This window comes from Balaenoptera borealis, assembly GCF_965194805.1.
Source record: "Balaenoptera borealis genome assembly, chromosome: 2".
Taxonomy (NCBI): Eukaryota; Metazoa; Chordata; class Mammalia; order Artiodactyla; family Balaenopteridae; genus Balaenoptera; species Balaenoptera borealis.
In genome coordinates, this window is record NC_138867.1 from 80,099,773 (window position 1) to 80,114,496 (window position 14,724).

General features: G+C 39.9%; 1 protein-coding gene across 2 annotated transcripts in view; it reads left to right on the forward strand.

Annotated features, from left to right (window-relative positions):
* The window catches only part of LNPEP (leucyl and cystinyl aminopeptidase), a 116,940-nt gene that overhangs the window by 40,021 nt on the left and 62,195 nt on the right, over positions 1–14,724 (forward strand). For both annotated transcript variants that reach the window (XM_082375716.1, XM_082375717.1), the window contains exon 2: positions 13,264–14,104. In XM_082375716.1, the coding sequence (XP_082231842.1) occupies positions 13,264–14,104 (841 nt within the window). The remainder of the gene's footprint in view (positions 1–13,263; positions 14,105–14,724) is intronic.

The window sequence follows — 14,724 nt, forward strand, 5'->3', positions numbered from 1 at the left end:
TTTTCCTTGTCTTGTGTTTCCTGCCTAGAGAAGTTCCTTTAGCATTTGTTGTAAAGCTGGTTTTGGTAGTGCTGAATTCTCTTAGCTTTTGCTTGTCTGTAAAGGTTTTAATTTCTCCTTTGAATCTGAATGAGTTCCTTGCTGGGTAGAGTAATCTTTGTTGTAGGTTTTTCCCTTTCATCACTTTAAATATGTCCTGCCACTCCCTTCTGGCTTGCAGTTTCTGCTGAAAGACCAGCTGTTAACCTTATGGGGATTGTATGTTATTTGTTGTTTTTCCCTTGCTGCTTTTAATATTTTTTCTTTGTGTTTAATTTTTGACCGTTTGATTAATACGTGTCTTGGCATGTTTCTCCTTGGATTTATCCTATATGGGGCTCTCTGTGCTTCCTGGACTTGATTGACTGTTTCCTTTCCCATATTAGGAAAGTTTTCCACTATAATCTCTTCAAATATTTTCTCAGTCCCTTTCTTTTTCTCTTCTTCTTCTGGGACCCCTATAATTCGAATGTTGATGCGTTTAATGTTGTTCCAGAGGTCTCTAAGACTGTCCTCAATTCTTTTCATTCTTTTTTCTTTATTCTGCTCTGCAGTAGTCATTTCTACTCTTTTCTCTTCCAGGTCACTTATCCGTTCTTCTATCTCAGTTATTCTGCTATTGATTCCTTGTAGAGAATTTTTTATTTAATTTATTGTGTTGTTCATCATCGTTTGTTTGCTCTTTAGTTCTTCTAGGTCCTTCTTAAACGTTTCTTGTATTTTCTCCATTCTATTTCCAAGGTTTTGGATCATCTTTACTGTCATTACTCTTAATTCTTTTTCTTGACTGCCTATTTCTTCTTCATTTGTTTGGTTTTGTGGGTTTTTACCTTCCTCCTTCACCTGCTGTGTTTCTTTGTCTTCTCATTTTGCTTAAGTTACTGTGTTTGGGGTCTCCTTTTCGCAGACTGCAGGTTCATAGTTCCCATTGTTTTTGGTGTCTGCCCCCAGTGGCTAAGGTTGGTTCCATGGCTTGTGTAGGCTTCCTGGTGGAGGGGACTAGTGCCTGTGTTCTGGTGCATGAGCCTAGATCTTGTCTTTCTGGTGGGTAGGACTGCAACTGGTGGTGTGTTTTGGGGTGTCTGTGACCTTATTATGATTTTAGGCAGCCTCTCTGCTAATGGGTGGGGTTGTGTTCCTGTCTTGCTAGTTGTTTGGCATAGGGTGTCCAGCACTGTAGCTTGCTGGTTGTTGAGTGGAGCTTTGTCTTAGAATTGAGATGGAGATCTCTGTGAGAGCTTTTGCCGTTTGATATTATGTAGAGCCAGGAGGTCTCTGGTGGGCCAATGTCCTGAACTTGGCTCTCCCACCTCAAAGGCACAGCCCTGACACCCCGCCAGAGCACGAAGGCCCTGTCAGCCACAAGGCTCAGAAGAAAAGGAAGGGTGGGAGGGAGGGAGGAAGGAAGGAAGGAAGGAAATAAACAGAAATAGTTATTAAAGTTAAGAAATTTAAAATATTACTAAAAATTAAAAAACTAGAAAGTAATAAAAAAAATAGAAAAAAGAAAGAAAGAAAAGAGCAACCAAACCAAAAAACAAATCCACCAATGATAACAAGCAGTAAAAACTATACTAAAAAAAAAAAGACGGACAGACAGAACCCTAGGACAAATGGTAAAAGGAAAGCTATACAGACAAAATCACACAAAGAAGCATACACATAGACACTCACAAAAAGAGAAAAAGGAAAAAAAAATACATCTATATGTAGAAAAATAAAATAAAATAAAATAAAGGAAGAGAGCAACCAAATCAATAAACAAATCTACCAGTGATAATAAACTCGAAATACTAAACTAAGATAAACATAAAACTAGAAACTAGTCAGTCGCATACAGCAAACCCCAAGTCTACAGTTGCTCCCAAAGTCCACTGCCTCGATTTTGGGATGATTCGTTTTCTATTCAGGTATTCCACAGATGCAGGGTACATCAAGTTGATTGTGAAGATTTAATCCGCTGCTCCTGAGGCTGCTGGGAGAAATTTCCCTTTCTTTTCTTTGCTCACATAGCTCCTGGGGTTCAGCTTTGGATTGGCCCCGCCTCTGCGTGTAGGTCACCTGAGGGTGTCTGTTCCCGCCCAGACAGGATGGGGTTAAAGGGGCAGCTGCTTAGGGGGCTCTGGCTCACTCAGGCTGGGAGGAGGGAGGGGTACTGAATGTGGTGTGAGCCTGCGGCAGCAGAGGCCAGCATAACGTTGCAGGAGCCTGAGGCGCACCATGTGTTCTCCTGGGGAAGTTGTCCCTGGATCACAGGACCCTGCCAGTGGCGGGCTGCACAGGCTCCCGGGAGTGGAGGTGTGGATAGTGACCTGTGCTTACACACAGCCTTCTTGGTGGCTGCAGCAGCAGCCTTAGCATTTCATGCCCGTCTCTGGTGTCTGCGCTGATAGCCACAGCTCGCGCCCGTCCCTGGAGCTCATTTAGGCGGTGCTCTGTGTCCCCTCTCCTCACGCACCCTGAAACAACTGTCTCTTGCCTCTCAGGCAGTTCCAGACTTTTTCCTGGACTCCCTCCCAGCTAGCTGTGGCGCACTAGCCCTTTCAGGCTGTGTTCATGCAGCCAACCCCAGTCCTCTCCCTGGGATCTGACCTCTGAAGCCAGAGCCTCAGCTCCCAGCCCCCACCCATCCCGGCGGGTGAGCAGACAAGCCTCTCAGGCTGGTGAGTGCTGGTTGGCACCGATCCTCTGTGCGGGAATCTCTCCACTTTGCCCTCTGCACCCCTATTGCTGCGCTGTCCTCCATGGCTCCGAAGCTTCCCCCCTCTGCCACCCCCCGTCTCCACCAGTGAAGGGGCTTCCTAGTGTGTGGAAACTTTTCCTCCTTCACAGCTCCCTCCCCGAGGTGCAGGTCCCATCCCTATTCTTTTGTCTCTGTTGTTGCTTTTTTCTTTTGCCCTACCCAGGTACATGGGCAGTTTCTTGCCTTTTGGGAAGTCTGAGGTCTTCTGCCAGCGTTCAGTAGGTGTTCTGTAGGAGTTGCTCCACATGTAGATGTATTTCTGATGTATTTTTGGGCAGGAAGATGATCTCCACATCTTACTCCCCTGCCATCTTGAACGTCTTAAACCTTTTTCTAATACAGGTATTTAAAGCAGTAAATGTCTCTCAAGTTTTGATATCTTGTGTTTTTGTTATTTGTTTCAAATATTTTCTAAATTCCTTGTGGTTTATTTTTGACTCATGGATTATTTAGAAGTATATTTTCTATTTTCCAAATACCTAGAGATTGTCTAGATTCACTATTATTGGTTTTTAATTGTTTCCATTGTGGTCAGAGAACATAGTCTCTAAAAAGACTGTTTCAGTCTTTTTTATTGAGATTTATGGCCCAGCATATGGTCCATCTTGGTGAATGATCCATATGTATTCTGTAGTTGCTTGGCGTAATGTTCTTTAAATGTCAGCTAGGCATTTAAATTGGTTGATAGTATTTTTCATATATTCTATGGCTGTACTTTTTTGTTGCCTACATGTACTTTTTTGTTGTCTACTATCAATTATGAAGAGAAAGGTGATAAAATCTTCAGTTATGGTTGTGGATGTTTCTGTTTCTCTCTTGAGTTTTGCCATTTTCTGTTTATGAATTTTGAAGCTTTATTATTGGGTACATACATATTTAAGAATGGTGTCTTATCCTGATGAATTTCTCCTTTTATCATTGTAAAATTTCATTCTGCTTTGTTAACCTATTTGTGTCTTTAAATTTTAAATTTGTCTCTTATAGACAGCGTATAGTTGAATCTTGCTTTTTTTTTGTTAATACAATATGACAGTCTCTGCCCTTTAGTTGGAATGTTTAATCCACTTACAGTTCATGAAATTATTTATGTGGTTAGGTTTAAGTCTACCATTTTACCACTGTTTTCATTTGTCCCTTTTGTTTTTGTTTCTTTCTCTTCTAATGCCTTCTTTTTGGGTTAATTGAGTATTTTTTTAATATTTCCTTTTATTTACACTATTGGTTTTGTACCTATGCATGTATTAAATTACTTTTTCATTGATTATTCTAGGGCTAATAATATGCAACCTTAACTTTTTAAAGTCTGTTTATAGTCAGAATTGTACCACTTCACATTTTACACCTGACCTTTCTCACTTCCTGCTTCACAGCTCCTACTCCTCAGTTGACACGTCCATTTCTCCTTCTCAATTCACAAATATAATTTAATATAATTCTTATTCACCCTCTCCATTTTTCATGCTCTTGTTATCATACCTTTTATTTCTATATATGTTCAAAACTGCTCACATGTTATTCTTGTTTTATGCCGATAGTTTTTTTTGTTTGTTTGTTTGTTTGTTTCCGGGCTGGTCTCTGGCTTGTGGGGCTTGGCGTTCATGCAGATGTTGAGCAGCTCGCGCCCAGCCCACGTGGGTGGGACTGCCCACAGCCCCAGCAGGAGCTGCCACCAACACTCCATGGCCTGCTGCAGAGTGGAGCCCCACTTTCAAAGCAGGAGCGGTGCTCTCCCGCCTCCAGAGATTGTGAGGCTGCAGATAGTTTTAAAACATAGTCTTTTAAAGAAACTTTAAGAAGAATAAAAAATATAAACTTTTATTTTTTAATAACTTATTCATCATTTTTTGGTATCCTTCTTTCCTTCCTGAAGATCTGAGTTTCCATGTGGTATCATTTCCCTCCAGCTTGAAGAACCTTTTTTATAATTTCTTGTAGTGCACATCTGCTTGAGAAGAACTTTGTCAGCTTTCATTTTATTTGAAAGTACGTTTATCTTGTTTTTGAAGGATTTTTCACTAGATATAGTATTCTGAATGGACAATTTTTTTTCTTCTAGCCCCTTAAAAATGTTGTTCTATCATCTTCTGGTCTCCATTGTTGTGATGAGAAGTTAGCATTCTTTGAATTATTTTTTCTCCTGTATGTAACATATTGTTTTGGGGCTCCTTTAAAGATTTTCTCTTTATCTTTAATTTTCAATAGTTTAACCATGATGAAGCTAGATATGATTTTCTTTGTATTTATTGTCTTGGAGTTTGATCAGCTTTTAAGTTTGGGATCTGGTAAACAGTGTTTTCATCCAACAATAAAATTTTAACTATTGTTTCTTCAGATATTTTTTCTACTTTATTCGCATGGTCTTCTTCTGGGGCTCCTATTACATATGTGTTAAACCATCTGATATTGTCCCACAAATCTCTGATGCTGTGTTCATTTTTCTTCGACTCTTTTTTTTCTCTTTATTCCTCAAATTGGTGATTGATAGTGATCTGTCAAGTTCATAGACTCTTTCTTCTGCTATGTCCAATCCAGTATTAAGTCTATTCAATGACTTGTTCATCTTAGTTATTGAACCTTTCAGTCCTAGAAGTTCCATTTTTTTCTCCCATTTGGTTCTTTTTTCTAGTTTTGATTTTTCTGCTGAGATTCCCGTCTGTTCATGTATTCTCCTCTGTTGTTGTTTATAAACACATTTTCCTTTACTTTTTGAGACATGTTTATAATAGCTGCTCTAAGGTCTTTACCTACTTTAGATACTGTATTTTTAAAAAATTGCTCTGTAGAGTGTTGATTTTTGTTTTAGTGGGCAGTTTAGTTCCTGGCTGATCATCTTGTGTAGGCTTGGCTTTATATTTTGGTGTGGCAGATTTGTGGAAAGCTCAAGGTTTTTTCTCAGGCTCCTTTAACCTAGCAAGACTCATCATCCATATTCTGTTTCTACTGTGGATGTTTATTAGGGCTTGGTTTTAGACTTTGTTAGTGTGGGTCTAGAGTAGGCCTTACTCTGGGTGTGTGTCTTTACTCCTAAAGTGAAGCCTTTCTAGTGTCTCATGCTCAGAGTGTTAATGAGTTCTCTTTGTTCAGACTGGGTCAGACTGCCAGTGTTTCCCTTAAGCTGCTTGACCTCTCGTATTTCTATTCCATATTAACCTTAATACAGCCACTCTTTTGTAAGCCTTACGTAATTATGTGTACTGCATTGGTTAAGGACTCTCAGGAAACCCTTATACAAACTTCTGTGGTCCCCCCTCTGTACAGCTCCCTCCTCTGCAGTGCCCTGTCTCTGCCTCCCAGCCCTGCTCTGCTTGGACTCCAGCTCACTGGACTACAGTTAAAAATATGTCCCAAGGCAGAGAACCAAGCAAATGTGGGCTCACACTTTCCTTCTCTCAGAGGTCACATTCTTGCTCTGTCTGTTGGTGGGTACCTGAAAATAGTTGCATCATTTTGTCCAGTTTAATAGTTGTTTATGAGAGGAGGGAAAGTCTGGTACCAATTACTCTGTCATATTGGAAGTGGAAGTCTCCCACAGCATTTTTATATGTACTGAAGTGAACTTTAGGGTAGCTTGAAAGGGAAAAATAAATCTTAGTCTCTCTTAGAACCAAATAGGTAAAGGGAGCTTATGGTGCTCATGAACTGAATCATTTCTCTCTGATCTTCCCACCTCCCACCCCCAATTGTCCATTCACTTCTCTTCTCTCTTCACAAGAGAGACAAGGGGGGTGAGGGGAATGGAAGAAAGAGGGACCTTACTTGGATCCTGCATCCTGGGCTATGACCTTGGGCCTGTCAACTGGAAAATTAAATGAGGTTTGTGAAAACGCACTGTTACTAGTGGCAAAAGTAAGAATGTATGCAGGACTTTCTGTGTTTGTATTTTATGACCCTGCTTATACTTTGAGGTGTAAGCAAACAGGATGTGTCAGAGAAAGGAACTACAGTACTTAAAACTTCTTCCAAAGTTATTCAGTGTTAATGACTGCCCTTCAGATTCTGGTGAGAAAATTATATATCTAAACTTGTAACTTATTAAAGTGGGCATTGTGGTTAATAGGAAGAGGTTTTCTTTGATTGTGGTCTGGGGGTTGGGTAATGTTTTGCCAGATAAGACTTGTATAGAAAAATCAATTTTTTGTTATAAATTCTAGTCTTTTTCTTTTCTTTTTCAGCTTAAACTTCTTTAAAATAAAGTCTCTTTTTGATGGAAAAGGATTGCTCATTAGAGAAATAGTTACTTTATTTGATAATTAGCCATCCCTTCAGAAATTTAGTGAAGTTTCCATTTGGAAATGGTCTAGAAGATATAAATGCTGTCTCACACATAGAGCTTTTAGTTCTATTCAAATATGTCTTAACGGCCTCAGAAGAAGAGTAATCATTTATTCTTAGGGCCTAGTTTGAATATAGCAAGTTGCTATAGTATACCTAATTGAATATACCAATTCTTGTATCTGCCCAAGAAGCCTTATTTAGATTAGGCTTATTCTTTAAAGTTGTTTTGGTTTGTTGATTTGAAAATACATCCCATTTCATTTCATTTTCTCAGAAAATGTGATAGCAGTTTAAAGGGACTAATGTCTGTGGGAAGTTTGCTCTTTTTATTCGAATCGTTCACTATGTTGTTTGCCATATCTTTACTTTTTGTCCCCTTTTCTAAACTGAACCCCTCATTTAAGCACTTACTCTCTTGCCACCACCCTCTGTGCATTTTCCCTTTAGCTTCTCATCACGTCCTACCTACATGTTTAACCCTGGATTAACCATCTGCTTTCTCTCTCTTTTTAAATTTTCATTTTTTAAAATTTTTAATTATGGTAAAATACTACATATAATACGCTTTCTCTTCTTTTAGACCTGGGCTGGTAAGACTCTAAAGACTGGAGGTATGACAAATTCCGGTGGGCTTACTGAACTTCCAGGCATGCTTTGTCCCTGGGTCACCCCTGCCTGGTCCTCTCCCATAGCATCTGTTTTTTATTTTTCTCCTCAAGCCTCCTATGCCTCCTCCACAACTGCCTTGGCTCTGGGCAGATGGCCTTGCCACCTCTGTCACAGAGAACATGGAGGCTGTCTGCTGTTCACACCCGCAGCTTGGCGTGCTCCTGTGTATCCACACCTCTTCCCTAAACTCCACCCCCTGTCCTCCAGGCCTGGAGGAGGAGAGTGCCCAGCTCCCATCGAAGTTAGTCGCTCTACTGGAGTTCTTGATGTCTTCCTAGCCCTCTGGAATATTCCTCCAGCATTGCCTCTTGTCTGCTCCACCTTCACATTTTGTTGTTCTTTGCTTTTCCTTCCTCGCAAAAATACACCTTATTTCCATCTTAGACACAAACAAAAACAAAAGGATTTAACCCTTCTCGATGACATATTTTCTTTTAGTTTGACCCTATGTTTTCTCTTGGTACACAGCTGTGTACCTTGGAACAATTGTCTGTAGCACTTGCCTTGCCTGGTTAACTTCCCATCCTTTCTTTGGGCCACCGAAGTCAGGCTTCCGTTCCCACTGCTCCACTGAAAGTGCCTCATAAAAGTCACTGATTCTCTGGTTGCCAAATCTAGTGGCCTCTCTCAGCTTCATCGTACTCGACCTTTCTTTCTTTCTTTCTTTTTTTTTTTTTTTTTTGGGCCACACCCCATGGCATGCAAGACCTTAGTTCCCCAACCAGAGATCGAACCCGTGCCCCCTGCACTGGAAGCGTGGAGTCTTAACCCCACTGGACCACAAGGGAAGTCCCCTGTACTTGACCTTTCTAAGACGTTTAACACCAACCACTTCCTTCTTCATGAAACTCTTCCTTTGCTTTCTACTGTCCTGATTTTCCTGCCTCTGGTACATTCTTCTTCTCCTTTGCTGTCCCTCTTCAATGGTGATGTTCTCTGACTCTTACTTCCCTTTCAGTAGTCTCATCTATCTGCATGATTTTAATTATCACGTATACGCAGCTGATTCTGAAATCAGAATTTTCCACCCAGATGCCTCTTTTGAGTCCAGGCCCACATAACATAATCCTTATAACAGTCCTACAAAATAGTATTGTTTTCCATACGTATAGGTGAGGAAATTGAAGCTAAGGGATGTTTGTTAACCAGTTTGAGATCAAGCAGTCAGTGGAAGAGCCAGAATTTGAACCTCTGTCTAAAGTTAGTCTTTTAACTCTAAAGTATGCTATTAATCAAACATCTCCATCTGGCTCTCTGACAGATAAATATGTCATGTCCCATACCAAATGCCATCTCACAACTCCATTCTCAGTCCCCCACCACCACCCACACACACAAAACCAAGAGGGAGGATATGAAACCTGTATTCTCATCTCAGTGAGTGGCATTCCTTCTTCCAGTTATCCAAGCCAGAATGTCATAGGGAATTGAATAGACTTCCCTCTGTCTCCATCCTACAGGCCTTTCCAGCCCAACAGAGCATCAGTTCCTGTGTATTCTCACTCTTTAACATAACTTGTACTCATTCCCTCCTTTTCACTTCCACTGCTACCGTAATAGTTGTTAACTTTATATCCACCTGGATTGCCGTAATAGTGACAATCCAGCCCATTGCTTCTCATGTTATCTGAGCTGAAGAATCAAGGTTCCTTGTTTCTTTGTTGCAGAAATTTTGTAGCATAAAAAAATGAATCATTGGAAAACTGAAATGAAAAAAGACATGTAAAATATAAGCTCCATTTCTAAAATTACTAAATTCGATAGACATAACATTACCATCAATTAGCTATAAAAGTTTTTAAATACCAATTTTCTGTGTGTATCCTGTCGCAGACGGGTAACAAACAGTTTGTGGATTGGCACTGGTCCACAGACAACATCGAGGAGCACCCGTTCACGGTATCTGATGAAAAGAAATATCTTCAGTTTTCTTAGATTATAACCACATGGGCCTATGTTATTTAAAACCGAAATATTTCAACTAGGACGTTCTTTGTTTTGGGCTTATAGTTAGCTTGTATATGTGGATTTAAGAGGTTTTAGAAAATTTCCTGTTTCTTTAGGCTCCCTTCTTTCAATACAAATAAATCCCTTTAGAACAAGGGGTAGTCGTGTGTTACATTAAAATTTTAATGCTGAGATCAAAGTGTACTCACTTAAGAATCCAAAGCAAGATTTCTTAAATAGACTTGAAGTACAGTCTTCATGGGCTACCTGTAATCAAAGTGTTTTCCCTTGGTTTGATGTATTTAACTTGATATGATTGTACACACATACAAAAGTTTGCTTCTAATATGCAGTAAAAATACAGCAGATGGGTTGATGTGTTCCATTTACGAAAGATTAAAATTCTACATAGGTATTAACCTGATTGGGTGATAAATAATTAAATTAAGTTATCTGGTTGTTGCCAGGCATCTGACTAAGCCCTGGTCAAAAGATTTGGAAGTTAATGAAGTGCAGACAGGAGATGCTAAAATGGTCAGACTGCAGAATACCCCTTGGCTTTAAACAGGGCATGGCTGAGAAATCAAAGACAGAAAAGCAAAGTTCTAAGGGGGTGGAATTCAGGTATGGGAATGCTGTAAATATTAAGCTGAGATTATACCTACAGTTAGTTTAGAAATTTATTAAGTAAAACCGTGCTGCTCAGATCCTATAGTTGTCTATATCAGGCATCAGGTCTGATAAAGAACAGAACACATGGGCAAATACCTAAGAGAACATAATCTTCCCATATGAGGTAAAAAAGTCAGAAAGGCCTTTTAGACATTTTAAAGTGAAAAAGCAAATTAAGCAACTAATCTGCATTACTGTACCAGGTACTTAAAACTACCACAGAAAATTTCTAACCACTGAGAGTTCATTAATAATTAAAAAATTTTTTTGAGTTCAATTACAGCAGTATTTGCTCTGTTAATGAAATGAATGAGTCTCAAACACAATTAACTATCAAAACAAAACAAAATTGTGTCACAAGAAGTTGGGGCACTATGGGAAATTTAGGAGATTAAATTCCCAAAGCACAATGTTATAACTGTCACCCTTCTTGCATTTCTAGACAAGTCACAGGAGATGGGTAGACGGCAGATTGCTGAACCCACACACCTGGAAAGTGATTAAAAGTTTTATTCAAAGAAAACTTTTAAAGCAGCATAGCTTTTATAAATTTGGGGATGGAGAGGAGGTAGGAAAAGGCAACCTCATTGGAGTCTCTATGCTCCCCAAACCTAAAAGGAGTGAGATGAAGTGAAAAGAAAATGTATTTTTGAAAGGTAATAAAGAGAAAGGAAGAAACAAAAAGAAAATAACTTTTTAAATTTACACTGTAGCAAGTTAAGATGAGTTATGGGATAACAAGTGTTCACCAGGTGGACTGGGGTGGGAGAAATGATGACATTGCCGGCAAAGGGAACAGACAGGAAAACAGAAGTGGAGCATGGCGTAGAAGAGCAGCTTGTCTTGTCTCAGACGAGCGAGCAGTTGGGATGGCCAGAGCACACGCAAGGATGCAAAGTCCAATGCTGCCCGGGATCTGACCATGGAGAAGGCTTAGACCAGTGCTTCTCAAACTTATGTGCACATAAATCTCCTGAGGATTTGTTAAAATTCAGATTAAGGGAAGGGACTTGAGAGTCTGCTCTTCTAAATAGTTGCTGTGTGATGTAGATGCTCTGGTTCGCAGACCACACTTGGAGTAGTAAGACACTAAATTTTATCCTGATGTTTATTGGTACTTGGTTTCATGTATTATGAGTTGCCACTCTTTAGTTAGTACTTATTGAGTAGCACTAAACACATGGCATTTATGTCAAGCTAGATACTAAGGAATTTTATGTAAGTTTTGCCTTGCTGATGGTGAAATAAGACTCTAAGCAACTTCATTGCCAAATACAAAAGAAATAAATAGGTACAAGCTCTCATCCTTTGAGCTAGTTGAGTAGGGAGATGCAGTATAATAATGGAAAGAATCTAAAATTTGGGATCAGAGTTTTAGACCTGAGCTCTAGTATCAGTTTTGTGACTAAATAACTGTGACTTTGTGAAGGTAAATTAACTCTTATTTCTGTTTTTGGCTTGTTTGTTTTCTTGTGTCTGAAATTGTATAATACTTGCCATTTTATAGAATTATTGTGAGGATTAGAAATGATATGTATAAAGTACCTTGGAGGGAAAGGTTAATGGGGGTTTCATTTATCAAACTTTCAATCTAACCCTAGGAATTATTGATCTGTATGCTATTATTTACTCCTCTACTTTTGGAGTCTTTTTTTTTTTTTGTGATTCTTGGCAAGTTGGAGAGTGCAGCTTTTTTGTGTGGTTTTAAAAGTTCCTACCACTACCCCACCCCAGGATCCACTTACACTTATGGTGTATTATGTGGTTGTTACAGAGGGGAATCTCTTGTACTTCTAAATGCTCTGGAAGCATGAAAAGACAGGTTGGATGGTCGTTTTATCTGATTTTTATAGTTCTTTTGTCTTTTTAAAAATTATTTCTTTCTTTTCTTTTTTGTTTTATAAACTTATTTATTTATTTTTGGCTACGTTGGGTCTTTTGTTGCTGAGCGTAGGCTTTCTCTTGTTGCGACGAGCGGGGGCTACTCTTTGTTGCGGTGCCAGGGCTTCTCATTGCTGTGGCTTCTCCTGTTGTGGAGCATGGGCTCTAGATGCACGGGCTGCAGTAGTTGTGGCACACAGGCTCAGTAGTTGTGGCTCGCGGGCTCTAGAGCACAGGCTCAGTAGTTGTGGCGCACGGGCTTAGTTGTTCCGCTGCATGTGGGATCTTCCCAGACCAGGGCTCGAACCCATGTCCCCTGCATTGGCAGGTGGATTCTTAACCACTGCGCCACCGGGGAAGTCCTAAAAATTATTTCTTGATTATGGAAATTTTCTATATAATTTGCCCCTTGCAGTTTGCTGTGGAACAGAAACATCCCTCTTCCAAGGGGGAAAAAGTAATCCAGCCTGTTGCTTAACCATCATTCAAACTATGAATGGGCATTCCAGCTGTGGTCCTCCCTAGGGAGAATGGGACTCAGAGAGGAGACCCACAAAGGCCATAGAAGCAGGTTTGAACCTTTTAGGCAGGAATTCTGGGGATTCTGGTACCTAGACTGCAGAAGAGGGACATGGACTATGGATGGGCATTCTTTGATCTTACTGACGCCTCACCCTGTTGGGGACATGCACAGCTAGAGGCGGGCAAAAGCAGGGCCCTCTAAAGCTCAGGACAAGGGCCCAGGTTGTTGGGCAGGAGTGTATTAAGGAAATCAGTATTTAATCTCAGCTGCCTTTTTGGATACTAGCCTGTGTGTTTAGCTTTCTTATTTTAAGACTGTGATATGCTCTTATCTATGCTTGAGTTTTTAATGGATGATACAAGAATATTATAAACATCATATTTAATTCAGCAGCTCTGAGATGGAAATAAGTCTTAGTGCTTAAAAAAAAACTCTTAGATTAAACATGGTGTTACAAGCTTTTTTTTTTTTTTTTCTAACTCTGTGCCTGGTCCTTATGTTTTGGTTTTTTTAGATCGGCTTCCGCTCCCCAGGAATATGATTGAAAACAGCATGTTTGAGGAAGAACCAGATGTGGTGGATTTAGCCAAAGAACCTTGTTTACATCCTCTAGAGCCTGATGAGGTGGAATATGAGCCCCGGGGTTCGCGACTGCTGGTGCGGGGTCTTGGTGAGCATGAGATGGATGAGGACGAAGAGGATTATGAGTCGTCCGCAAAGCTGCTGGGCATGTCCTTCATGAACAGGAGCTCGGGCCTTCGAAACAGTGCAGCCGGCTACAGGCAGAGCTCAGATGGGACTTGTTCAGTACCCTCTGCGAGGACCATGGTGGTCTGTGCTTTTGTCATTGTGGTTGCTGTTTCTGTAATCATGGTGATTTATCTACTGCCCAGATGTACCTTTACCAAAGAAGGCTGCCATAAAAAAAACCAATCAATGGGATTAATTCAGCCATTTGCAACTAATGGGAAGTTGTTTCCATGGGCACAAGTCAGGCTTCCCACTGCCATTATGCCAGTACGCTATGAACTTAACCTACACCCAAACCTAACCTCGATGACATTCAGGGGCTCTGTGACGATTTCACTTCAGGCTCTTCAGGCCACATGGAACATAGTTCTTCACAGCACAGGCCATAATATTTCAAGAGTGACCTTTATGTCAGCAGTTTCAAGCCAAGAAAAACAAGTTGATGTCCTGGAATATCCATTTCATGAACAAATCGCCATTGTTGCCCCCGAGGCCCTTCTTGAAGGGCACAATTATACCTTGAAGATAGAGTATTCGGCAAATATATCTCGTTCTTACTATGGGTTTTATGGCATCTCCTACACAGATGAAAGTAATGAGAAAAAGTATGTAGCCCTCCTAAATGATTCTGCTTCTTTGCTCTCTGATGACTTCTGCAATATGGATCCCTTTGCCCACACTAGAGACATTAACTGCAATTTTTTTTTTTTTAATTTAAGAGGTTAGGTGCAAAATAGTAGAATGGTGATTTGGAAGAGTATACTCTTTCTCTCTTAGTCAAAGCCTTGAGTATATATATATATATATATATCTGTCATATATATGATATGTCACGGTGGGGCTGGGGGCATGCTGATGGAAGGAAATGGACAAGGATTATATATCAGTTACATTCTCTATCACAAACACTTAAGTTATCTTGAGCTTTTCATATCTTATAAGATGAATCTAGTTTTCTATCACCTTCAAGGTCTCCATGTGAACCAAATATAGAAGAATACGGGTTATTCTTTCACTCTTAGTTTCCTATTGTGTGGAGCTTTTAGGAGGTGCTTACTGAGATGAAGAAAGAAAGCATGAAGAAGTGTTGTATACTTACATATGTAATTTTTAGTATCCTTAATCTTTGCTGGGTTTTTTTTTTAATGCCATTCTATTTTGGATTTCTGATGGAAAAGTAAAAAAAAAAAAAAAAGAAATCTTGGAGAGATTAATTTTTAAAAAG